This window comes from Panthera onca, chromosome B2 (assembly GCF_046562875.1).
Source record: "Panthera onca isolate mPanOnc1 chromosome B2, mPanOnc1 haplotype 2, whole genome shotgun sequence".
Classification (NCBI taxonomy): domain Eukaryota; kingdom Metazoa; phylum Chordata; class Mammalia; order Carnivora; family Felidae; genus Panthera; species Panthera onca.
The window spans coordinates 2,187,237-2,212,745 of NC_138343.1; the positions used below are offsets into that span (position 1 = coordinate 2,187,237).

The 25,509-nt window shown below is 49.7% G+C and overlaps 1 protein-coding gene and 1 non-coding gene across 3 annotated transcripts; both read right to left on the bottom strand.

The window, feature by feature from the left end:
- Positions 1-428: 428 nt before the first annotated feature.
- Positions 429-10,638, bottom strand: ZSCAN9 (zinc finger and SCAN domain containing 9). 2 transcript variants are annotated; one of them, XM_078446499.2, is made up of 5 exons: positions 10,525-10,638; positions 8,576-9,082; positions 8,250-8,397; positions 2,905-3,003; positions 429-1,339 (listed from the first exon to the last, which is right to left on the bottom strand). In XM_078446499.2, exons 2-5 carry the CDS (start codon positions 8,990-8,992, stop codon positions 738-740), a joined length of 1,266 nt encoding a protein of 421 aa, XP_078302625.1. In that variant the 5' UTR covers positions 8,993-9,082; positions 10,525-10,638; the 3' UTR covers positions 429-737. The 2 variants fall into 2 exon arrangements, with proteins under 2 accessions (XP_078302625.1, XP_078302627.1); XM_078446501.2 differs by lacking the exon at positions 2,905-3,003.
- A 7,736-nt stretch (positions 10,639-18,374) lies between these two features.
- TRNAS-GCU (transfer RNA serine (anticodon GCU)) lies at positions 18,375-18,456 on the bottom strand. The gene has a single exon. It is a non-coding gene; the product is annotated as a tRNA-Ser (tRNA).
- Positions 18,457-25,509: the final 7,053 nt, after the last annotated feature.

Consider the following 25,509-nt stretch of genomic DNA (forward strand, 5'->3'; position numbering starts at 1 on the left):
ACCCCAACAGACTGAGGATAAAGATAAAGTCTGAAGCCAGGGGTTTAACTACGTGATGTTAGATGTCAACACTAGGGAACCCAGTTAAGAGCATGTGAAAACTCTACCGTTTTCAGGAGCTCAAATTATTCCACAATAAAGGTCCAGGTTTTCAACCTTGACTCCCAGCCTGGACTTGAGTCTTCCCGTCTGCATCCATACAAGGGACAAGGACAGTGCAGTGTCCCCGCCCCTTGCGGGTAGGTAGACCCCGCACACGCACACGGTGGCCCCTGTTCCAAGGGCACACTGAGCGCATCACGGGAAGCGGTGGGGTGGACAAGGAGTGAGCGCAGAGGAACTGGCCCTGGGGACACTGAAGACCCACGTATCATAAAACATCAGCAGGGCTCTATGTGACCTTATGGAATTAAACAGGGACGCACGTGTTTCAGGCATATCGGCCTGGCAGCGCCGTTTATTCCATTACTAGGAAGGTTCAGCAGCTGCCATCTGAGTAAACAAGAAGGGTGAGTACAGGGTGAAGCAGGGTGGGGACGGGGCGAAGCAGGGTGGGGAGGGGGAGAACCAGGGCGCGGAAGCAGCAGGTGCAAACACCCAAAGCTTCCTCTTCGGATTTGCCCAGACCACGGCTCAGCGTCTGCTCCAAAGCGCGAGGAGGGGGCGATAAGACGACGCTTCCTGGCCTTCCCCTCCCCGGGGCCGGGCCCCTGACCCGGGACAGGCGCGCCCCGGGGTCACCGCGGCCCCGTGGCCGCGTGAGTCTTCTGGTGGCGGATGAGGTTGCACTGGCGGGTGAAGTCCTTCCCGCAGCGGGCGCAGCGGTGCGGCCTCTCCCCGGTGTGGCTGCGCTCGTGCTCCAGGAGGAAGGAGCGCCGGCCGTAGCTCTTCCCGCACTGGGCGCAGCGGTGCGGCCGCTCGGGCCGGTGGCTGCGCTGGTGCTGGATGAGGCCGGCGCTCTGGCTGAAGGCCTTCCCGCACTCCCGGCAGCGGTACCGCCGGTGCGCGTCGTGGATGCCGCGGTGATTGAACAGCCCCGAGCTGCGGCTGAACGCCTTCCCGCACTCGCCGCACGCGTAGGGCCTCTCGCCCGTGTGCACCCTGCGGTGGCGGGTGAGGCCCGAATTCTGGGCAAAGGTCTTGCCGCACTCGTCACATGTGTGCCATCCCCGCCCCGGGGGGCCGCCCCGGCGCCCCTCTGCCCAGCCGGGTCCAGGCCCGGGACCCCCGCGTGCCTCCTCCCAGGTCTGTGCGGAAAGGACTTCCCCGCGGGACTCCGCTATCTTGGGACAGTCTTTCCTCGGCACCACTTCTCTGTCCTCAGCCATGCTCGTTCCATCTGAAACACAAGAGACCAGGCAAGCGTCACCTGCTCCGACCCCACGGGAGGGTCCCTGTGCGCGTGAAACCGCAGACTGCTTCCACCTGGTGTGATCCCAGGTCACAGAGCAGAGAGGAGCTTGGAAACAGAAGGGCCAGTGCGGAAGCCTCCCTCCAAGTAACAGGGAAGGCTGCCCTCCGGCAGAATGTGGCTCAGTCCTTCCTGACAGGGCAGGGGCCTGGAGAGGACTCCTTAGGCTTCTTCATGGGGAGAGCAGCTCAACGTCAGGGTGCCTTCTCCTAGTTTTCCCCTAGAACCCCTCCCCGATTTGGGTGCGGAGCCTCAAGGAGACCACGTACTCATTCTTTCCTTTATGGAACAAGTGCTCCCACTCTTCTGGGGGCATCGGACAGTAAGTACTACAACCGTCAGATCCGCGACATCCCAGGTGCGTCCCCGCACGTCCCAGGTATGACCTGGCCTGTCCCAGTGGGCTCCAGGCACATCCCAGGTGTGTCCCAGCACAAGGCCCTTACTGGCTCCACACTCTGCCTGGAAAGCTCTAGGCTCAGACAACAGCTAGAGTTTGCTCAGTTCCCACCTTCTTGGTTCCTGTACTCAGGGCTGCGGTTGGCCTGCCACACCCACGGCGCCCTCGATGCCCCCGACTCGCTCCAGTCCCGGCCTGGTGCACAGCACTGACCACCGTCTGACACGCGGCATCGCCACCCCATCTGTGTGCTATGTGTTTCCCCCATCCCACAGTCTAATCTCCATGACAGTGGGATCTTTTTGTTTTATTCCTTGGGTCATGGCTGGCACATGGCAGTTATTCAATAAATATTTGTTGAATGAATAAAAAACAAAGGACTGAAACCGAGCCTGCTGCTGTGGCCTCAAGTGACCGGCCCAGGCATGGGCACGGGAGGCACACGGCACCCGATGGAACTGGCCCACACCGGACACTTGTCCAACCAACCCAATCGGACTTGAAGGAATTGAAGACAGGAATGGAGACACACAGACCCAAATTGTCTAGACAGCAGAGCACAGCCCAGTGGAATCTTCAGGACGTCTCAGGTTCCCTGGGCATGACTGCTGGGGGAAGCCATCGAGACTACGAGACAGCCAACCGACCCATGAGCTGGATCTGGACAATCGAAAGCTCCTCACCCCCTCCCCTGAACTTGAAACGTGAGCTCTGGCTGCCTGCCCCGCTCCCAAAAGCTGCCCCAAGGACAGTGACTACCTGGACAGCACGCATGACTGCAGTCAGGTAAAGCCTCTACATAAACTTGTAAAATGTGTGGGCGGGTGCCGAGATCTACGCATTTTGCCATGCCCAGGACAAGCCTCCTTTGCTTATTAAAACTGCCATCCACCCCCTTTCTCTGGTCTCTTCCTGCCCCCCACATAAGGGGCAGCCTCAGGTGACACCTGGGAAGCTCCCAAGGACCTTGTGAACCAACAGATTTCCACCTTGCAACCCAGAAAAGTCTCAGGAAAACACCCACCAACCCCCGTCCTTTTGCCAAAACATCCGGCTTTTTCTCCCCCATCCAATTGTACTGTCGCTCACGCACCAGAACAGGCGCCTTGTAGGGCTCCTCTGTTGTCAGACCACGGTTCTCCTGCTCCTTTTAGCTGGGGGAGGACAACAGGTGTGGAAAACAGAAATGTGTCTGCAGAGAAGAAACGGACCACAAATGGGATCAGTACTACCCTCTGCCCAAACTTCATATTTATAGTTGAGATACACAAGGAAACCGGGTGGAATGAAAGCAAAGACATTTCTCACCTTTTTCATAATTAGCACTTACACAGCCCTCCGTGACTTACAAGGCACTGTCACATGTGGTATCACCCGAACGCACCTCTTTATTTGGGGTTATTACACCACCTCTTTAACAAACTGCATGACAAAAGGTAGACCTGTAGCTAGACAGACTCTACACGTACATAGAAAAAGCCTGGAAAATACACAACAATTTAACAAGTGTGGCTACTCCTGGGGAATAAAATTCGGAGAACTTTCATGTTTTACTATATACAAACTCCTATATTATTGGGATTTTTTACTATCAGCATGAATTCTGAAAGAAAAGCAAACTCAGTACTACACAGTAACCTTAAATGCAGCTTAATTTAAAAAGATTGAAGAGCTGGACGTTGGTTTTTGGTCCTTGTAATCTCAAACACTTACTATGTTGCTTAACAAAACTGGCTTTTCCTACATGTACAACATATACCTGCGCTGACAGTCCTAGAAGAGAACTTTTTGATCTGTAGATGTCCTCTGCGTACTCTCCTATGGCCATGGCAAATGCTTAATGAATGACTGGATGAAGGGATGGATGGAGGAGAGGATGGAAGGATGGGTGGAGGGAGAGAGGGAGGGAAGGAGGGAAGGAAGGAAGGAAGGAAGGAAGGAAGGAAGGAAGGAAGGATAGATAAAGGGGTGGATGGAAGGAAGGGAGGGAGAAAGGAAGGAAGAGGGATGGATGGATGGGAGGAAGGAGGGGTGGAAGGAAGGATGGATAGATGAAGGGATGGATGCAGGGATGGATGGATGAATGAGAGGATGGATGGATGGATAGATGGATGGGAGGATGGAGAGAGGGATGAAGGGATAGAGAGACGGATGGAGGAATGGATGGATGAGAGGATGGAAGGATGGGTGGAAGGAGAGAGGGAGGGAGGGAGGGAGGGAAGGAAGGAAGGAAGGAAGGATGGATAAAGGGGTGGATGGAAGGAAGGGAGGGAGAAAGGAAGGAAGAGGGGATGGATGGATGGGAGGAAGGAGGGGTGGAAGGAAGGATGGATAGATGAAGGGATGGAGGCAGGGATGGATGGATGAATGAGAGGATGGATGGATGGATAAATGGATGGGAGGATGGGAGAGAGGGATGAAGGGATAGAGAGACGGATGGAGGAATGGATGGATGAGAGGATGGAAGGATGGGTGGAAGGAGAGAGGGAGGGAGGGAGGGAGGGAAGGAAGGAAGGAAGGAAGGAAGGATGGATAAAGGGGTGGATGGAAGGAAGGGAGGGAGAAAGGAAGGAAGAGGGGATGGATGGATGGGAGGAAGGAGGGGTGGAAGGAAGGATGGATAGATGAAGGGATGGAGGCAGGGATGGATGGATGAATGAGAGGATGGATGGATGGATAGATGGATGGGAGGATGGGAGAGAGGGATGAAGGGATAGAGAGACGGATGGAGGAATGGATGGATGAGAGGATGGAAGGATGGGTGGAAGGAGAGAGAGGGAGGGAGGGAGAGAGGGAGGGAGGGAGGGAGGGAGGGAGAAAGGAAGGAAGAGGGGATGGATGGGAGGAAGGAGGGGTGGAAGGAAGGATGGATAGATGAAGGGATGGAGGCAGGGATGGATGGATGAATGAGAGGATGGATGGATGGATAGATGGATGGGAGGATGGGAGAGAGGGATGAAGGGATAGAGAGACGGATGGAGGAATGGATGGATGAGAGGATGGAAGGATGGGTGGAAGGAGAGAGAGGGAGGGAGGGAGAGAGGGAGGGAGGGAGGGAGGGAGAAAGGAAGGAAGAGGGGATGGATGGGAGGAAGGAGGGGTGGAAGGAAGGATGGATAGATGAAGGGATGGATGCAGGGATGGATGGATGAATGAGAGGATGGATGGATGGATAGATGGATGGGAGGATGGGAGAGAGGGATGAAGGGATAGAGATGGATGGAGGAATGGATGGATGAGAGGATGGAAGGATGGGTGGAAGGAGAGAGGGAGGGAGGGAGGGAGGGAAGGAAGGAAGGAAGGAAGGAAGGAAGGAAGGAAGGAAGGATAAAGGGGTGGATGGAAGGAAGGGAGGGAGAAAGGAAGGAAGAGGGGATGGATGGATGGATGGATGGGAGGAAGGAGGGGTGGAAGGAAGGATGGATAGACGAAGGGATGGAGGCAGGGATGGATGGATAGATGGATGGGAGGATGGGAGAGAGGGATGAAGGGATAGAGAGACGGATGGAGGAATGGATGGATGAGAGGATGGAAGGATGGGTGGAAGGAGAGAGGGAGGGAGGGAGGGAGGGAAGGAAGGAAGGAAGGAAGGATGGATAAAGGGGTGGATGGAAGGAAGGGAGGGAGAAAGGAAGGAAGAGGGGATGGATGGATGGGAGGAAGGAGGGGTGGAAGGAAGGATGGATAGATGAAGGGATGGAGGCAGGGATGGATGGATGAATGAGAGGATGGATGGATGGATAGATGGATGGGAGGATGGGAGAGAGGGATGAAGGGATAGAGAGACGGATGGAGGAATGGATGGATGAGAGGATGGAAGGATGGGTGGAAGGAGAGAGGGAGGGAGGGAGGGAGGGAAGGAAGGAAGGAAGGAAGGAAGGAAGGAAGGAAGGAAGGATGGATAAAGGGGTGGATGGAAGGAAGGGAGGGAGAAAGGAAGGAAGAGGGGATGGATGGATGGGAGGAAGGAGGGGTGGAAGGAAGGATGGATAGATGAAGGGATGGAGGCAGGGATGGATGGATGAATGAGAGGATGGATGGATGGATAGATGGATGGGAGGATGGGAGAGAGGGATGAAGGGATAGAGAGACGGATGGAGGAATGGATGGATGAGAGGATGGAAGGATGGGTGGAAGGAGAGAGGGAGGGAGGGAGGGAGGGAGGGAGGGAAGGAAGGAAGGAAGGAAGGATGGATAAAGGGGTGGATGGAAGGAAGGGAGGGAGAAAGGAAGGAAGAGGGGATGGATGGATGGGAGGAAGGAGGGGTGGAAGGAAGGATGGATAGACGAAGGGATGGAGGCAGGGATGGATGGATAGATGGACGGGAGGATGGGAGAGAGGGATGAAGGGATGCAGAGACGGATGGAGGAATGGTTGGATGAGAGGATGGACTTCCTCAGATGTGCTTCCTGAAGGGAGAAGAAAGGGAAACATGCCTGGAAAATAAAAAGTCCAAGTTCATGGAGAGGAGAAAGAAACAAAGGAATTGACTGGGAAGATGTTCATAAAAGAGGAAAATGAAATCAAAGGAATTTAATCTGATGAGGTCACTGGAGCCAGAGGAAGGTCTGCAGAGCACATTTACTAAGAAAAAAAATATTTTAAAATGAAGAGATATGTTTCAAGTGGCAGAAATCCATGATAACTACATGACTGCTAGGGTAGACGAAATAGAGGCAGGAAGCAGAGAGGCAAGACAAGTTGTGGCTTTGATGAAGTGAAAATGCAAACAGCAGACGCCACTGCAGACTGACTGTTAGAAAGTTAACAGGGGCACCTGGGTGGCTCAGTTGGTTAAGAGTCCGACTTGGCGGGGCGCCTGGGTGGCGCAGTCGGTTAAGCGTCCGACTTCAGCCAGGTCACGATCTCACGGTCCGTGAGTTCGAGCCCCGCGTCCGGCTCTGGGCTGATGGCTCGGAGCCTGGAGCCTGTTTCCGATTCTGTGTCTCCCTCTCTCTCTGCCCCTCCCCCGTTCATGCTCTGTCTCTCTCTGTCCCAAAAATAAATAAAAAACGTTGAAAAAAAAAATTAAAAAAAAAAAAAAAAGAAAGTTAACAAATAGTCCGGCAGAGGCTACGCTGTCCTGGTGAGAAATCAGACAGAAGCTGAGCCAGCTGTGACAGGGAGAGCTCGAACAGGACAACAGCTGGCACAGCCCCCAGCGCCCAGGCCTGCACCCGCCACTGAATTACACACCAGGAAATGCCAGACTGATTCCACTGGATTCCCCCGCCCAGTCTGCCACCCACTGCGCGTTCCCCACCCCTTCCTCACCCCTTTATACTGCAAACGTAAGCCCAAATGGGCAACGGGGACCTGGAAGAACAGCTACCATATACTAAGCAAAATGCCTGCCAAGTGCTTTTCATCAGTGGTCTGCTCTGTGCTCGCAACTACCTTCTATGGTACGTACTTGTTAGACTGAATTGTGTTGTCTCCCTCCCCCTAGAGTCACATGTTGAAGCCCTAACTATATTTAAAAATGGGGCCTTTTAGGAAATTAATTAGGGTAATTAAGAGTGGGGCCCTAAATGGGGCGCCTGGGTGGCTCAGTCGGTTAAGCGTTGGACTTCAGCTCAGGTCATGATCTCACGGTTCGTGGGTTCGAGCCCCGCGTCAGGCACCGTGCTGACAGCTCAGAGCCTGGAGCCTGCTTCAGATTCTGTGTCTTCCTCTCTCTCTCTCTCTCTGCCCCTCCCCTGCTCACACTCTGTCAATCTCTCTCTCAAAAAGTAGATAAACATTAAAAAAAAAAAAAAAAAAAGAAGAGTGGGGCCCTAATCTAATAGGACTAATGTCCTTATAAGAGGTAACAGCACCAGAACTTTCTTTCTCTCTTCCAACAGGAACGTATACAGAGAAAGGCATGTGTGAGAACAAAGCGAGAAGGTGGCCATCAACAACCCAGGAAGGCAGGTCTCACCAGAAACCAAGCCTGCTCGTATCTTGATCTTGGAGATCCAGCCTCAAGAACTGTGATCAAATGAATTTCTGTTTCAGCCACCCAGTGTGTGTCATTCTATTACAACAGCCCAAGCAAACTAAGGCAATGCTATTATCAACCCCATTTTGGAGATGAGGGAGCTGAGACCAAATGGTTAAATAAACCTGCCCACGTACAAGCAGCTTCTAAAACGCAAAGCCATGATTTGAATGTATCATACCCATTCCCTAAAGCTGCCCTCCACGGTGATTCCTGAAAGTCTTCCTAAGGTACCACGTGCCAGAATACCAGAGAGATGACAGGATAGTGCACAGGGGAAGCCTGAACGCAGGGAAGGGGACAAAGTGAGGACGCTGGGCCCTCAGCAGCTGTAGCGCTGACCTTACCTGGTAAAGGGACTTCTGAGCCCCTGGTTCCCCAGGTCTGGACTTTTCATTTGTTTTTGCTTGACAAGAGGGGATGTGTTCAACACCAGAAAAGTCCTATCCCTCACCTGTCTCTCCAGTAGGGTGGGACTCTTGGGCAGTGTCACGCGGGAGCTGGGGCTCCTCGGGCTGGGACGGAAGGCTCAGTGACGTCTGCTCGCCTAGAGGCACCGTCTCTCTAGAGCAGACTTCTCGTCCCTGTCCGTAGGCTACCATCTGGAAACAGAGAGGTGACATTTGACTTCTGAAGAAGTTAACTGTCTAAAGAAACCCTTCCCAGAAAGCAGCAGGAAGCAGAGTCAGTGTCAGAGTCAGTGAAGGGGATACAAAACAAGGGATCCAAGGGTCCTTGATGACACACATACACTTTTTCCCTGCAAATCTCCCTTCCTACCTCAAGTTGTGGTTCATCGAGCTCCTTCTCCAGATCCTCCAGCAGAATCACAGCCTCTTCCCCGCTCTCTGGACAGTGCTCCTGCACCCAGGCCTGGAGCTCCTTGGGCAGGATGGTCAGGAACTGCTCCAGCACCAGCAGCTCCAGGATCTGCTCCTTCGTGCTGGCATGAGGCCTCAACCACTGGCGGCACAGCTCTCGGAGCTGGGTGAGAGCCTCCCTGGGCCCAGGAGTTTCCTGGTAACACAGCTGTCGAAAGCGCGTTCGGAAGACTTCCCTCGCCAGGGGACTGCTACGTTTCAGTCTGGATTCCTGCATCTGGAGGCGACTTTCCGTCTCCACCTTCACGGTCAGTTCTTCCCAAGCCTCAGGACCGTGTACATCCATGGGCAAAACCTCCTTTGAGTCTGTATTCATCCTGACTTTGAATAGTTTACAAAGCACCCTCCAGCTGGAGTCGTGTTTTAGAAGCACCTTGAGAAGTTCCCTCTTGAGCAGTAAAAATCACTGTTTATATAGAAGAATGACAACAGCTAGAGATGGGCACTGATACCATAAGCAACTGTCATAGACCCCAAGCCTCTTCACTGAAAGTAAAGTCATTTGGTGACCAAAGGATGGGAATAATGGAAAACATAAGGTCATAATGTGCAAAAATCACAGGCTTTCAAGTTAAACAGAACTGGATTCTATTATGGTTCTAACATTTACCAATTTACTGATTGAGTGACTTTCAGCCAATTTCTTATCGTCCTTCAATCTCAGTTTCTCAATGTAAAGAAATAGCAATAAAAATACCTTACAGAGCTCATGGAGAAAAGAGGGACCACACAATTCACTCGGAATTGTTAAAAAGTTCAGACTCGTTTTTTCAAAGTCAAATCAGAGAAAGAATAGATGAAAATACTGCTCTTATCTTTGATAAATGAATGAGCTCTCATTGGACTCTTTGCTAGAGTTTCAAAACAATCTTGAAAACAACCATTCCATTTCAGGTTGTTGTCCTTTGAGCTAAATTTATTGAAAACTTTATTAAACTGAGAGTAACAGCGCTGCGCTGCAGTCCACAACACGCTTTCGGCTACGAGACCACATTTAAGGCTCACGTCACCCTCTGAGGTTTGGTGACAACCACGATGTGAGGTTGCCTAAGGTCAAACCCTCTGTGAGGACAGGCCCTGGGGGAAGCGGTCTGCTCGCAGCCAGGCTGCGCCTCTCAATCACCTGGAAGTGCCGCCCCGCAGCTGAGTTCCAGCTGGACAGGCGGGGGGGGGGGGGGGGGGGGGGGGGGGGGGGACGGGGGGAGGGGAAGGAAGACAGGAGGGGTGGACAGGACGTCCAGGGAATGGAATCCTGGGTGGATGGAGATCCGGGGAGGGACGGGGATCTGGGGTGGAGGGGGATCCAGGTGGGAATCGGGGACGGCTGCGGAGCCAGGGTGTATGGAAACCCGGGGTGTATGGGGATCCCAGCACGGAGGGGAATCCGGAGACGGAGGAGGATCCAGGAACAGATGCGGATCTTGGGACGGAGGGGTATGCGGGGACGGATGCGGATCCGGGGTTCGGGCGGGAGGGAGGCAGGGCTCCCAACGCCGCAGGTGCGCTCCAGGGCGCGAGGATCGCGAGGCTAAAGGAAGCGGAAGGGCAACGGGCACGTTCTGCGCCTGAAAGCCAGTCCGCTCCAAGCCCCTTCACCGGCTTCGGAACCGAAAGGAGAGGGTGTGACATCTTACACCGGTGCTTGCCTCCCCCGCCCCCGAGGCCGGCCGCCCAGGCCGTTCCCGCCGAGTCCAGCCTGCGGCCGTCATGCCAGTGGCGGCCCTCGAGCCTCGCGGCCTTCCCAGGCCCTGCCCGCGCGACGTCCCCTCCCCGGGCGGAGACCCGCCTTCCGCAACCCGCCCCCCACCCCCCCAGCCACGCCCGCCCGGGTTCCCGGCGCCGACTCACGGGAGCTGGACGCTGCAGGGAGACGGAGAGCGCCGACGCGGCGTCTGCGGGAGCGCGCCGGCCGGAACAATGCGCCGCACCGAGGGGGCTGCCGGCCGCGGGGGGCGCCCGGGGCCGAGGCACTTCCGGGCCGCTCTAGGATCCCGCGTCTCGCCGCCCGCCGCCCGCCGCCAGCCTCCCCGCGGCTCACGTGGTTGGAGCTGCGGCCGCAGGTGCGCCCCGCGCAGGTTTTAAACTGAAGCGCAGGAATCCTAGGTCATTAACTTGACGACACTTATTTTTAAAACTTTTTTTTTTTTTTTTTTTAAAGAATATATTACCTGTGGTTTTTAAAAAACCTCAGGCAACGCCAAAATTAACCAAGTAAAAGGTGAAATCCCATACTGTCACTACGGTCCCCCTACCCTGGGATCGCCGCTGTCATGGTTCGCTGGGGATTTGCGTGTATACTTCCGATCTTTCTCACGTGCAGCTGCATAGACAGGCATTAAGCTATTTTACATTTAGGGGTTTTTTTAATCACTTATTTTAACGTTTTCACTTCAGGTATCTTAGATCTCTTTATTGGTCGTGTAGGTCCGACTCATTTGGTGGCTGAGAACATCAAGCACAGAGACTGCAATTTATTTGTCCAGGCCCCTATACATTGATAGACTTTCCTTCTTCCTTCCTCCCTTCCTTCTTTCCTTCCTACCTTTTTTCCTTCTGCTTTCTTTCTTCCTCCTTTCCTTCCTTCCTTTTGTTTTTTGCTACAGAGGTTTTTTTTTTTGGATTTTTAGTGGTAATACAAAATCTGTCCAAAATAAATTGGCTTTATTTGTACAAAAGAGTATAATTATTAGTACAGCTAGTCATCCATCAATTTTATCATGCCAACCAGAATGATAGTATTGCATAAATTATGTGTGTTTTGTTTTTAACAGAACCTCATTATTTAATAAATATTTTTAATTTTTATTTTAGAGAGAGAGACAGCATGTGTGCTAGCCCGGGAGGGGCAGAGAGAGGGGGACAGAGAAGATGAGGCAGGCTCTGTACTGACAGCAGAGAACCTGAGGTGGGGCTTGAACTCACGAACCTTGAGATCATGACCTGAGCAGAAGTCAGACACTTAGCCACCCAGGCGCCCCCAAAACCTCATTGTTTATTTTAATTACAGCAGTAGGAAAGTATCTTGAATGTTAATGTAAATTCTGTGATGCGTTTTAACTCCAAAACTATAGCTCTATATATTTCTTCGGTTGGTCTCCTCAACCTAGCCATCTCGGGTCATTAAATAAACACAAGCTTCATCCTTTATGTTGACTTCTTCTGAATATCCAATAAGTCTGTTATCATTAAGAGCAGCAGCATGAAGCAAATCTGCTCAAAATCCTGATCACTCTCTTCTACACACCTCACTTCCAGAGTCCTCAGTACAAACTTTTCCAACAAACTATATAATGGCCACAAATTCCCAGCTTCCCTTTAACTGGAATACAGTTCAAATATGTTATTCTTGGGGCACGTGGGTGGCTCAGCCGGTTAAGCATCAGACTTTTGATTTCAGCTTAGGTCATGATTTCACAGTTCGTGGGACCGAGCCCCTTGACAATGAAGCACCACAGAGTCTGATTGAGATGCTATCTCCCTCTCCCTCTGTCCCCCTCCTGCTCATGCTCTCTCTCTCTCAAAATAAATAAATAAACATTTTTTTAAAAACCCACGATTCAGCTCAGACAAGAAGAAATGCTGACTACAAGAACATTGAGCGTTACCTGAATTTGGAAACAGGTATATTGGGATATTGACTCTTCTGTGGGTTATGTCATAAGCTTAAAAAAAAAAAAATGAAGAAGGAGGAGGAAGAAGAACAAGAAGAAGATGGAGAAAAGGATTTGGAGAACTGTTAACAAACAGATTGAGGGAACTAGCTGGTATGAGGATTAAAATGTATCAAGTATAACAATATTGATGTCCCATGTGAACCTTCCCTAACCCAAGATAGTTTCAGTAAGTACGTGGGCAAGCTCATCTGCTCTATGGATGTCACCAATCAATTCTGAACCCTAGGTATGATGTAACATTCCATTTGGAACAGCCAGTCACCTGTTGATTACATTGGACTCTCTCTATAATGGAGAGAACAAAACTGCTTCAAAGCGATACATTTTTTTTGGATTTCCATTGGCTTTCCATGCCCACCATCTTGGTATTGACTTGATGAAAGCTCTGCTCACACCAGCCCTAACTTAGTTGGGCATTGAAATGAAGTGTTTTTCCCCCCAGTCTACTTTCTAAGTTTATTTATTAATTTTTGAGTGGGGGGACAGAGAGAGAGAGAGAGAGAGAATCCCAAGCAGGATCCTAGCTGTCAGCGTAGAGGCTGATGTGGGGCTCAAACTCATGAACCGGGAGATCATGACCTGAACCCAAACCAAGAGTCAGGCACCTAACCCACTGAGCCACCCAGATGCACCCCACCCCCAGATCTGTACTTTCAGCTAGGTTCTTGTGAATCCTTCTTTCCTGTCCTTTAATGCTACCTTGGGCATACCCCATAGCTTTCTGGTCAATTTTAAGTATTAAAGATCCTATCCAGAGGTGTCTGGCTGGCTCAGTAGGTAGAGCATGTGACTCTTGATTTGGGGGTTGTGAGGTTTGAGCCCCACCTTGGGTGTAGAGATTACTTAAAAATACAATATTAGAAAAAAATAAAGATCCAATTCAATTTATTTTTTTTATTTTAATGTTTATTTATTTTTGAGAAAGAAAGAGACAGAGTGCGAGTGGGGGAGGGACAGAGAGAGGGAGACACAGAATCTGAAGCAGTCTTCAGGCTCTGAGCTGTCAGCACAGAGCCCCACACAGGGCTTGAACTCACAAACCCAAAGATCATGACCTGAGCCAAAGTCAGACGCTTAATCAACTGAGCCACCCAAGTGCCCCCCATTCAACTTATTTTTAGCTTGAAAATTTATTATCTATTGAATACGTTACATAGCAACAGATTCAAAATACAAGAAGTATAAAAGGGCAAATGTTGAAAAGTCTCCCTCTGGAGGGTACTTGCGATGAGCACTGGGTGTTATAGGTAAGTGATGAATAACTAAATTCTACTCCTGAAACTAATATTATAATATATGTTAACTAACTAGAACTTAAATAAAAATGTGAAACATTAAAAAAACTCTCCCTGTGAATTTTTTCTTCTGTTGACTTTGATAATGATATAGATACATAGGAAAATGTCCTTATATTTTAGAGATGGGTATCGAAGTATTCAAAGGTGTTATGTGTAATGATGTCTATAATTTACTTCGAAATACTTCAGCAGAGGAAGAAAAAGCAAATATGGCAAAATGAACAATTATAAATGTAGGTGCGTATATGGTGTTCATTATATATAAACACATAAATCCTTGGGAGTAACTGTTTCCGAATTCAGATTTTCTTAAAACTGTGTTTGCCCCAGATGACCGATGGCTTCGGACGAAACACCTTCAGCGGTTTCTCCTTCGCCCAGTAAGGGCAGGCAGGTGTCCAACCTCAGAGCCAGGGTCACCACGCCGCCCAGTCCCGTGGGGGCCTGGGCCTCCGGACACACGGAGCCCAGAAGTAAAGGCGGCCCCGTCCGGGAGGTGGGCGCAGCGGTGGGCTCCCGCCGACCAGGCAGAGACACACTGCCCCCTCAACCCCCGGCCAGCGCCCCCATCACACACACACACACACACACACACACACACACACACACAGCAGGCGTTCTGCCCGTCCCCCCGCGTGCAGCCCTCCACATCACTGTGGACAAAGCCCATCCCATGGGTCGTGTGGCCAGAACCCCTGCCGCAGGGGGAGGGGGTGCCCATCGAGATGCTGGAGGCTCTGCAGATGAGAACCAGCCTCCAAATGCAGCTGACTGCCGGCGTCGCGCCGCCCCGCCGGGTGTACGGCCGCGCCCCCTGCTGGACGGAGGCCGCCCCCCACCCCCGCCCCGTCTCTGTCTGTCTCTGTCTCAAAATAAATAAAAATCGAAACAAAATTAAAAAAAAAAAAAAAACTGCAACTCTCTAATATCTAAAAGTGATGCCACCCCAAATCTTCACCAAATTTTTTATCTTTGCAAAGCTCATAGGCAAAAAATGGTATATTATTGTAGTGTTAACTAGCATTTTAATTATGAAAACATGAGTACATTAATATTCATGTGCATTTCCTTTCTGTGAACTTTCTGTTTACACCCTTTCCCTTTTTCCTACTTGTGCTCGTTTTTCTCTTGACTCGTATAATCATCATATACTAAGGAAATTAGACCTTTGTGATAATTTGTAATATTTCCATTCTACTTTCTTTATGGGGGCTTTAGTTTACAGCAATTTTTAATTTTTTAAGTTAAATTTACTAATTTTATATGTTTTCTGTGATAAGAAAGGCCTTCTTTGTGCGATGACTATAACAGAAAATTCTCATGTAGTTTTTTTCTAGTACTTTCACAGTTTTACTTTTTTCCTACTTAAATTTTGAACCACCTGGAAATGATCCAGGTGTAAGATGTGAAGTGCGGACTACACTCTACTTTTTTTTTTCTTCAGATTTTGACACAGATGTCCCAGTACCATTTCTTGAATGATTTATCTTTTCTCTAGTAACCTGAGATGACATTTTTATCAAATGCTTAAATATTGATATTGCCTACTTCTGGATTTTCTATCCTGTTTATACTACAGTACTTTGTTCATTGTAGCTTGTAATATGTTTTAAAATTCCAGAGGCTTGCGTTTTCCTTGTTACTCTTTTCTGAATTTTCCTGGCTATTAATGCTTGTTTACTTTCACATAAACTTGAGAAGCAATTACCCAGTTTGAAAACAAAATTCTATGTTAATTTTTATTGGCATTATATTAAATACCTAGACTCACGTGTAGAGAAATTGATTTTCCTCTTTCTCCATATCTTTGGTCAGTCAACAATATATGAAGCTTTTTCTTTTAATGTTTATTTATTTTGAGAGAGACAGAGCAGGAGACGGGCAGAAAGAGAGAGAGAAAGAGAATTCCATTGCGGGGCTCGAGCCCAAGAGCTGAGATCATGACCTGAGGTGAGATCAGAGTCTGACATTCAACCGACTGAGCCACCCAGGCCCCTTGAGATCTACCTTTTAAGTGGCGATAATCAGTAACCCTCCAGTTTGCCCTCCCGAAGGCAATTCCCTCTCCCACCGCACGTGTGTGACAGCGACTTCAAGCCGGACCCCAGGCCACCTGGTCCTCCGCCTGTCTCCGCCTCCACCTGCGCTCCAGTCTGCTTGGCCCAAACCCCCTCCGGCGCGTGTCCTGAGCGGACGTCCTGAGTAGGCGCCACCGGCGGGAGCAGCGCCGCAAGGGTCACAAACCAGGACCCGGGTGCACGCTGCGGCCTTGGCGTCCGGTCTCCGCATGCGCGGCGCTGACTCAGCCTCAGGGAGCGACAACGTCGTCTCGGAGCCCGGAGCTGCGTCCTCGAGTGGGGGGGGGAGGGGGTGGTCCCTGGCCGGGGACTCCCGGACCCCCCACCCCGGCCTGCCAGCGCTCCATCAGGGTTGCCAGACGAAAGTGCACTAAGTGGGCCACTCATCGGAAACAGGCCCACCGGCGGTCCACCTGCGGTCCACCTGCGGCCCACCTGCGGCAGGGGTGGAAAGGGGCTTCTTGCCTCCCACCACGCCCGGCCCCGCTGCCCTCTGATGACAGTGCCCTGTCCCCAGAGAACCCTCCGGGAAACAGGCACCGACCAGCTCCCCCCACTCCCTCCGTCCCCCAGGCTCCTCAGAGCCCTGCTCCAGGGACTCAGACCCCAACAAAGGCCATTCCTCCACCCCCACCCCCCTTGTTGGAACGCATTTCTCGTTCCTCTGGGGTCTCCCGTCGCTACATTGATTCGATAAACGGATTTTGTCGTTTTACAGGTTTGTCCCTGATGGTTTAGGCGGATGTCTTTCGCGCCACATTAGCTCGCCTTGTGGGTCCTAGGACATGGCCCACAGTAGGGGTGGGAGACATTATACCAGGCAAAGCCCCGAAGGTTCAGGATAAACCTTCATCATGTTGATGTTGGAAGGATGGGAGAGACGTGGGTCCTGGGGAGAAAAGATGGGCACCAAGAAACCAGGTCTCAACCGCGTTTTGAAACAAAACAGAAGTAGCTGTGGCACAAATTAGGTTTGCCTGCAGGTCTTGAGAACGGGCGCGTTACTGGGCCCCAGCCCCGGAGTTTGTATTTCTAGCAGCTTTCCTGGGGATGACGATGCTATTGCTTGGGGGAGACGCACTCGAAACCACAACAATGCCAGGTGACTGCTTTGAATCCGGTGATCCCATCCAGACCTCTGACCTAGACCTCTAAAAACTTCATTCTAATAAAACAGTCAAAGGAGTTCTACCCTCAAACCACACAAAGGTTCAACCTCATCAATCCCTAAATTCCATTAAATCTTAAATATTTAGTCCACTTGATAAACGGCCCGTGGTTACCTGCAAATTCTGTGATAAACCAAGGCCACCAAGCGTATGAGAGCTCAGGATTCCTAAACATTTCCTTCTCACTGCATGTGGTTGTGTCTCCATTTAGATGATGTGATAATGCTTGTTGAAATAACAACCCTCCCCTCCAACCCCTTATAGGGCTGCACAAGCCCGAGTGGTCTGGTCTCCTTTCCACTTTGCTGGTGGTGAGTGTAGATCAGTACAACCCCCATGGAGGAAAAATAGCAATATCTCACAAATGCACACACCGTGCAGCCCAGCACAGCCTTGCTAGACATTTATACACGGATGCAGATACACACACGTGCAAAATGGTGTATCTATTCAGATATAGATACAGGACTGCTTTTTACAGGCATCATCATACTGTCTTGCACGACATTCTTTTTCATTTAATGATATATCTTGACAGCTTAATATTACACATGCATACTTTGCTTCTGGAAGGATACATGAGGGCTAATAGCATCCTGCTGGTGGGGACAGTAAATGGTGACAAAACTCGCTGTATAGCTTTTTATACTTTTTGTATCATGTGGCTGTAGAACTTCTCAAAAATGGAAATAATAGGGGTGCCCAGCTGGCTCAGTGGGTAGAGCATACAGCCCTGAGGTTGTGAGTTCAAGCCCCACCTTGTACATAGAGTTTCCTTAAGTTAATTAATCAAAAAGATAAAAATAAAGAAAAAGCATGTGTCTTGGGAAAAATGGAAATAATTAAATGAAGAAATATGTTATCCCCCCCCCCCCAAATTTCTGCCAACATGGAAGTCACAGTAGAAACTACACAAGACAAACGTTTTCCTTTGCTCCCCTCAGGAAGAAATCTTTAGCCCTAACTGGGAATGTGACTTTTAGTTTGGTCATACCTCTAAGAATTCATATCCCTCCTTGTCAAAGACAGGAATCCTTAGGAAATAACGGTTGCTTTTAAAGCTAGTATAAATAACAGATGAAAACTGCAGTAGAGATAACATTAGTTTGAAAATGCCTTAAATAAGCCGCGGCGTCCAGTGTTACAGTGTTACTCGGCAGACAATCTTATCAGTTCCTCTTTGTTAGGCATCATGTTTCTCTGGTGCTCAATTATCCGGTCGTTTCCTTAGCGGGGAATCCTTTCTAAGCAGAACTCGTCAGGGAATGAAAATTCGGCGGGAGGCTGAAACGTGAATCTACTAACTCAACTGACAAGTAGGTTCCAGCAGGAGAAGAGCTACCGAAAAGGCGGGGAAGGAGGGGTGGGGCGGGATTAGAGGGAATTACTCCACTGGGTGGAGAGTAAGGAATTAACTCTGCAAAAGAGAGCACCTACGCATCGCTTGGGAAGGGCGACACTACGGGAGGGAAAGCCAGCCGACGAGGATGGGATTCGAACCCACGCGTGCAGAGCACAATGGATTAGCAGTCCATCGCCTTAACCACTCGGCCACCTCGTCGCACGGGAACCCAGGCTGTTCTAGTTCTTCCTCCCCGCTGCACTCCATGATTTCCCCCAATGCGTCCGGTCGCCCTTCCCTGGCTTGCTCGCCACACCCGGTCCGAGTCAAGTGTCTGAAAGGACACGGACCCCACGGCCCCGGCGCGGGGGGGCAAACGCCCTCCGGCAGGTGGAACCAGGCCCGGGCGCTGACCTACAAGGGCGAGAATGGGCTTCGGAAAGAAGCGGGCAGGCGAGAGCGTGCGGGGAGGTCCCTGCGGGAGGCGGGCGTGGGGAGGTCCGTGCGGGGAGGCCCATCCGGCTGGGCACCAGGTGCGCTCACCTGTCGCGGTCCGTCCTGCAGGGCGGGGGGGTGCAGGTGTGGCTCCGTCCCGAGCATCTCTGACTGCGGCCCCCACTTCTCATCTGCACCCCCCTCCCCTCCTGCCGCACTCCTGAGGGTCTGGTGCTTGTTTAGTGCAGAGCTTTGGGGGAAGATGTGCTTTTTCCGCCAAAATGTTGGCGCTTCTTTCCCTCCCTGTGCAATCTCTTAGCTCTGTTCTCAGCTGTGTTGCGGGGAGTGGTTTTCTCTCCTCCGCGGTCTCCGAATTTCAGAATCCCTCCGGTCAGCACGAAACTACGTCCTGGGCTACTGCATCCACGCCGCTAAATGGGACCGTCGTTCCCGTTCCTCTGCGGGGACACTCGCTCTTCAGAGAGTCAAGGGCAACCCCATTCCCACCAGCAACTTCAGAACGATTCCCAGGGGAGGGGGAGGAGCGGCATGGACACCACCCTCCCTCAGCTGGAGGGCAGGGAATCGTGTGTGCGTTCTGATCATCCCCGTCCAGCAATGCCGGAGTAAGCAAACAGTAACTGTAGCTAAATGCAGGATGAAATGTTCTACATTTAATTCAAACTCTGAGCATCAGAGTCAAGATACCTACAAAGGATATTTTCAATTAATTAAACCTCTTGGGTTAATAATCCTAGTTTTTTTTTTATCATAAGGTTCTGATGAATATTAGTTAATATCAATAAAATGCTTAGAAAATTATCTTGCAAACAGTAATTGTTGTGTAAGTCTTTGACACTGTAAGTTGTTTTCAGACTAATAAATAAACTAATAATTACATGAAATTGTATTCAACAAGAAAAAGAAAACCCGGTAGGAAAAAAAAAATTTAAAAACCCCACCAGGTATGGTCAATGCACAGAAGACCATCAGATGGTCAATGAACATAACTGAAGTGCACCAGCTAACTTGTACATGGGGATAGGACCCTTAAAACCTCATTCTCCCTCCCGTACTCCCACTTCAGATTTCTGAAATACTGCCCATGCAGGTGTTAACGGGTCCAACCACCCTGAAGGACAATTGCGTAAGACCTATTTAAATTTACAAAGTTCATACCCTTCCTTAACCCAACAGTCAGCCCACTAGTAGAGAATTCTGCTAGAGAAATACCAACACTAGTGTGAAAAAATACACACACACACACACACACACACACACACATTACCTACATTTTAGTGGAGGGCTACTTCTGATAGTTAAATATTAGAGACTGCCCAATGCCTAACAAATGGAATAATTTTATGATCAAGCATAACATTGGAGGAGTCTGTGGTCATTAATAAGAACAACACAGAGCTACATGTAGTAACTTACAAATATTTTCCCAATTACTTTTTCTTAAGGCAAATTGTAGAACCGTATGTATAGCATTTTCATATTGTTTTGGTACTGTGTTTCATTTTAGGTGATAAAATGAGTTTAGGTATTTATTATTATTTTTAAAAGGGGGTTTTATTTAATTTTTTAAAATTTATTTATTTTGACAGAGAGGACTCACAAGCACATGCATGAGCAGGGAAGGGGCAAAGAGAGAGAATCCCAAGCAGGCTCCACTGTGCCAGCACAGAGCCCCATGTGGGGCTTGAACTCATGAACTGAACTTTGAGATCATAACCTGAGCTGAAGCAAAGAGTTGGATGCTCAACCTACTGAGCCACCCAGGTGTCCCCAGATATTTCTTATTTTTTAAAGTAATCTCTACACCCAACGTGGGGCTCCACCTTACAACCTGGAAATCAAGAGTCACACGGTCTACTGACTGGGCCAGCCAAGCACCCCTGGTTTAGATATTTAATATCAGTGAGGGCCATTTAGCTGCAGCATCAATTTTATCAAGGTCCCAAACTTCGACTTTCCACGTTACCCTCACAGAAGTATTTACACCTACACCTACGTATCTATTAAGCATCACACAACAATTGTGCATTTCTTTTTAATGAGTTAGCTGAAGAGTTTTTAACATATCCCAATATTTTCAAAATTTATTTGGCATTTATTTTTTATATACTGGGCACGAACCTTTTGCAATTTCTGAAAAGTCTCTGATATGAAAATTAAAAAAAAAAAAGTCCTGAAGGATGTGTGTCAATTGTTAACAGCTGAGTTTTTCAATGTTCTTTATTAAGGTTTATTTCAAGATTTCACTTTTTCTCTAACCATATGTTACTTAACAATTACATTATTTTAAAGAAGGATCCACACCCAACCTGGGGCTTGAACCCATAACCCTGAGATCAAGAGCCAGATGCTCTACTGGTTGAGCCACGGAGGCACCCCAGTGATTTCATTTTAAAAGGTAAAGGTAAATTTAAACGAAGTATTTAAAGGCTAAAGCATGGTGAACAGCACCAAATGCTGCTCAGAAATGAAGATACAAAGAAATGGCCACTAGGTTTACCAGCAATCTTTATATATGATAGGAAGGAGTTTCATCTTAACATCTTACAGATCAAGCTGATGGACGCCACTTGTAAGAGGTCGGGTCCCATAGACGTCTTCAGGACAGTGGGAAACAGCCTTCTCACTATATTTGATAGCACAGTGAATTGTGCTCCTGCCTGGGCTGTCTTCCCACCGGATTCCTAAACCCATTTCTTGTTTCTCACCCAACCACAGAGGATGGGGCTCCACTTCCCCATCTCTTCTCAGTGGGGATCCGAGATGCAGTTTTCATTTCCTCAGAGAGAGCATTTGATCTTCGGGAAGGTATTTGATCACTACCTGCTCTCAAACGGTCGGAGTGGGATTTCCACCAGGCACCCTGCGTTAACCCTGTGTCTCCACCCTTTTCCCCCATAACCATCCTTCAGATGGTCTCAGGTCCTCTGTGCCTGTTATTCTGGTTTTTCTCTCCTTCCCTACATGTGTAGATAATGCTCAATCACTGAGCAGTGTGGGCACTCACGGTTCAAGCTTGGGACGTGTGTTTGATGTTGATCCTGTTTAATTAATATTGTGTAGTTGCAGGAGGAGGAGAGGCCGCCGCAAATCCACCGAACGAACTCGAACTCCGAGCGTGATGAAATCACAGCACCTGCCGCCCACGCCTCTGTTCTCTCAACAACTATTTAACAAATGTCCTTTCTCTTCCCGTGCAAAGCGTACACTGTCAGGGGGAAGACAGACGTTTAAACAAAGAACACACGTAAGTACATGACCACAAATTTTGTTAGGGGACAGGAAAAATGTACAGAGTGGCATGAGAACAATCACAGGGGGGAATTCACGTTCACTGGGAGATTAGGGAGTGTGGCTCTGAACAGATACCCTTTAGGTGAGTAGGTGACATTTAATATAAAATTAGGACAGTGTAGGGACAGGCAGGGGCAAGTGAAGTGAGGGGTATTCCGGGCAGAGTGAGAGGTGTGTGTAGGGGAGGGGGGTCGTGGTCAGGAAGCTTGGGAGAAGGCCAGTGTGAGCCAGACCCAGTAAGCAGTGGAGACAGTGGGGAAAGCGAGCCCACTGGGGACAGTGTGGCCAATTCACACAGGCATTGACTATGTTCAGGATTTGAAATTTTACCCCAACTACAATGGGAACGTATTGAAGCCTCATAGCAGAGGACGAATACAGTCTGTTTAATATTTCTGAAAGACCACATCCAAGATATGTTTATATATCCAAGATACACCTGCAGCTGACTCAGATGCACACTGGCAGGGCCTGCAGGGCGACCACTCCGAGTTCGAGTTCGATGCTGAGAGCTTTCCCCTTTGAGCTCCCCTTTGAGTTCCTCCTCCCTGGGGCGCCCTCAGCCCCAGGCAAACCCTGGACAAAGGGCAAAGAGTTTGCTGAAGAATTTAGCTTTTTAAAAGACTGTAAAAATTATCAGATTTATATCCATAATGAGTGGTTGACTCCCTAGTCAAGATTTTAATTACCAAGGGTAAAGATTCTGGAACTTGTGTGTGTGTGTGTGTGTGATATCTAATTCACCAGGAGATCATTTGATTCTTGGTTTGTTTTGCAGCTTTAATGACTCTGTTCTTTCTTTATTTTATTTTATTTTATTTTATTTATTTTTTTTTAATTTTATTTTTTTTAAATTTTTTTTATGTTTATTTCTGAGGCAGAGAGAGACAGACCATGAGCGGGGGAGGGTCAGAGAGAGAGGGAGACACAGAATCAGAAGCAGGCTCCAGGCTCCGAGCTGTCAGCACAGAGCCCGACATGGGGCTCAAACTCACAAACCGTGAGATCATGACCTGAGCCGAAGTCGGTCGCTCAACCGACTGAGCCACCCAGGCGCCCCTGTTCTTTCTTTTTTTTAATGTCTATTTATTTTTGAGAGACAGAGACATGGCACGAGTGGGGGAGGGGCAGAGAGAGAGGGAGACACAGAATCTGAAGCGGGGTCCAGGCTCCGAGCTGTGAGCACAAAGCCCGAAGTGGGGGAAGTGGGGCTCGAACTCACGGACGGGGAGATCATGACCCAAACCGAAGTCAGACGCTCAACCGACTGAGCCACCCAGGCACCCCTGATTCTATTCTTTCTTTTGACAATTTATTTAAATACTGCACAATTGTATGGTTTAATTTATTCAAAAGAATAGGGAAAATGTTTAAGAAAACTTCCAATCTCGCAAAAGCTTTGATAACCAATTTGTTTGAATCCATATTAACTGGAATAAAGACACTCTTGTATTTGTAGATGTCTTCTTAGCTAGGGTGGCAGGTTGGTCTTGAAACCTGAAGATCCAAGTACAAGCTTCTGAGAAGAAAGTGTGTTTTGACAGAAAAAGGACCCAGGCTAAATGTAAAAGAGTAAATGAAGTCCAGGGAAAGGAGACTTTAAGGAGGCAATTGCAGGGTATTCAATGACAGCAGGGAAATGGAGGGAGATAGCACACATCACTATGAGCATGAACATCTAGGTGACTCTGTTCCTGAAGAATATTGCAGATTATGTTCAAATTAGTAAAATCAGTATTTAACTTTGATCCCTTACATTCGTTTCAAAAACTTTTTAACATTTATTCATTTTTTAGAGACAGAGTGTGAGTGAGGGAGGGGCAGAGAGAGAGGGACACACACAGAATCTGAAGCAGGCTTCAGGCTCTGAGCTGTCAGCCCAGAATCCCACTCTGGGCTCAAACTCACGAACTGTGAGATCATGACCTGAGCTGAAATCAGAGGCTTAGCCGACTGAGCCACCCAGGTGCCCTTAACTTTGATCCTTTAAAAGGAAATGGTCCTGCTGATGATGTAAGCAAACCTCTACCTACCAAATTTGGGCAATGGAATTGTTCACCTGATTCTAGGGGAGCCTGAGTGGCTCAGTTGGTTGAGCTCAGGACTTCGCTCAGATTATGATCTCACATTGTGGGTTTCAGCCCCAAGTGGGGCTCTGTGCTGACAGCCTGGAGCCTGCTTTGGATTCTCCATCTCCTTCTCTGTCTCAAAAATAAGTAAACGTTGAAAAAGTAAATAGGGGCACGTGGGTGGCTCAGTCCCTTGAGCATCTGACTCTTGGCTTTGGCTCAGGTCATGATCTCAGGGTTTGAGCCAGTGTGGGGCTCGGTGCTGACAGCTCAGAACCTGGAACCTGCTTCCGATTCTGTGTCTCCCCCTCTCTCTGCTCCTTCCCCACTCACGCTTTCTCTCTCTCACAACTTAATAAATAAATAAATAAATAAATAAATTTTAAAAAGCCATTCTAAGAAAATTATCACACTGATCAAAATAAAAAAGAATAAAACAAAGACATCTGAAGAAGCCACTTTCCCCCCTACTAGACATGCTCACTAAATACGCAGTGCTGGTATTTAAAATTCCCACCTCTCTTCTCTTACACATTGGAATCTTTATGGATAAAATAACGATACCTGGATTTTCCTTACAGTATAGGAGGAAAATGGTATAGACAGAGGGGGCTGGGAGGGAGAGGGTGGGAGAGGCACTTGGAGGCTTTATAGGTTTCCTTGTTTTGTTTTGTGTGTAAAAATTTCTGTAATAAACAGCCTGACACCTGTCGGGCTGACCCGGTCAGGAGAGCAAGCGACTCTTGATTTAGGGGTTTTGAGTTCGAGCCCCACGCTGGGGGTAGAGTTTACTAATTAAAAAAAAAAAAAAAAGGAAAAAACTTTAACATTTTCCGTAATAAAATATTTTGACCACATGGCAAAATACGCCAGATGCGGTCCCCGCACACGAGGCACTAGACTCCGGAGGGGACACCGGATGAGCGACGACACACGGACGAGCTGGGGTGGGGAAGCTTCGTCCCCCCGTTGGCGGAAATTCCCGCGCACGACCGAGCCCAGCACGTGGGACGCGGGCGCGCCGGCGCAGGTGCACGGAAGTGCTCGCCCCCCGCGGGCCGCGCCTCTGCCCCGCGACCACCAGGTGCCGCCTCAGAGCCCCGGCTCCGCTCCTTCCCGGGAAAGCGCAGAGGCCGCGGGAGCGCGAACTGCGGGCGGTGCCGCCATACCCGCTCCCCCGGGCAGGCGGGGCGGGGGGGGGGGGGGGTCTCCCCGCAGGCTGCCGAAGCCCCGCACCGCCGCGTGGTGACGACCCCCCAGCACCCCTCCCTAACCCCGGGCCTCAGGGCCACCCGCCAGGTGTGCGCCCTCCCCCGGGTCCCTCCGCGCGGCCAGGGGTGCGCCCTCCCCACCTCCCCCCGCCCCCCGGGTTCCTCCCCCCCACCTCCCGGGTTCCTCCCCCCACCTCCCGGGTTCCTCCCCCCCACCAGGTGTGAGCCCTCCCCCGGGTCCC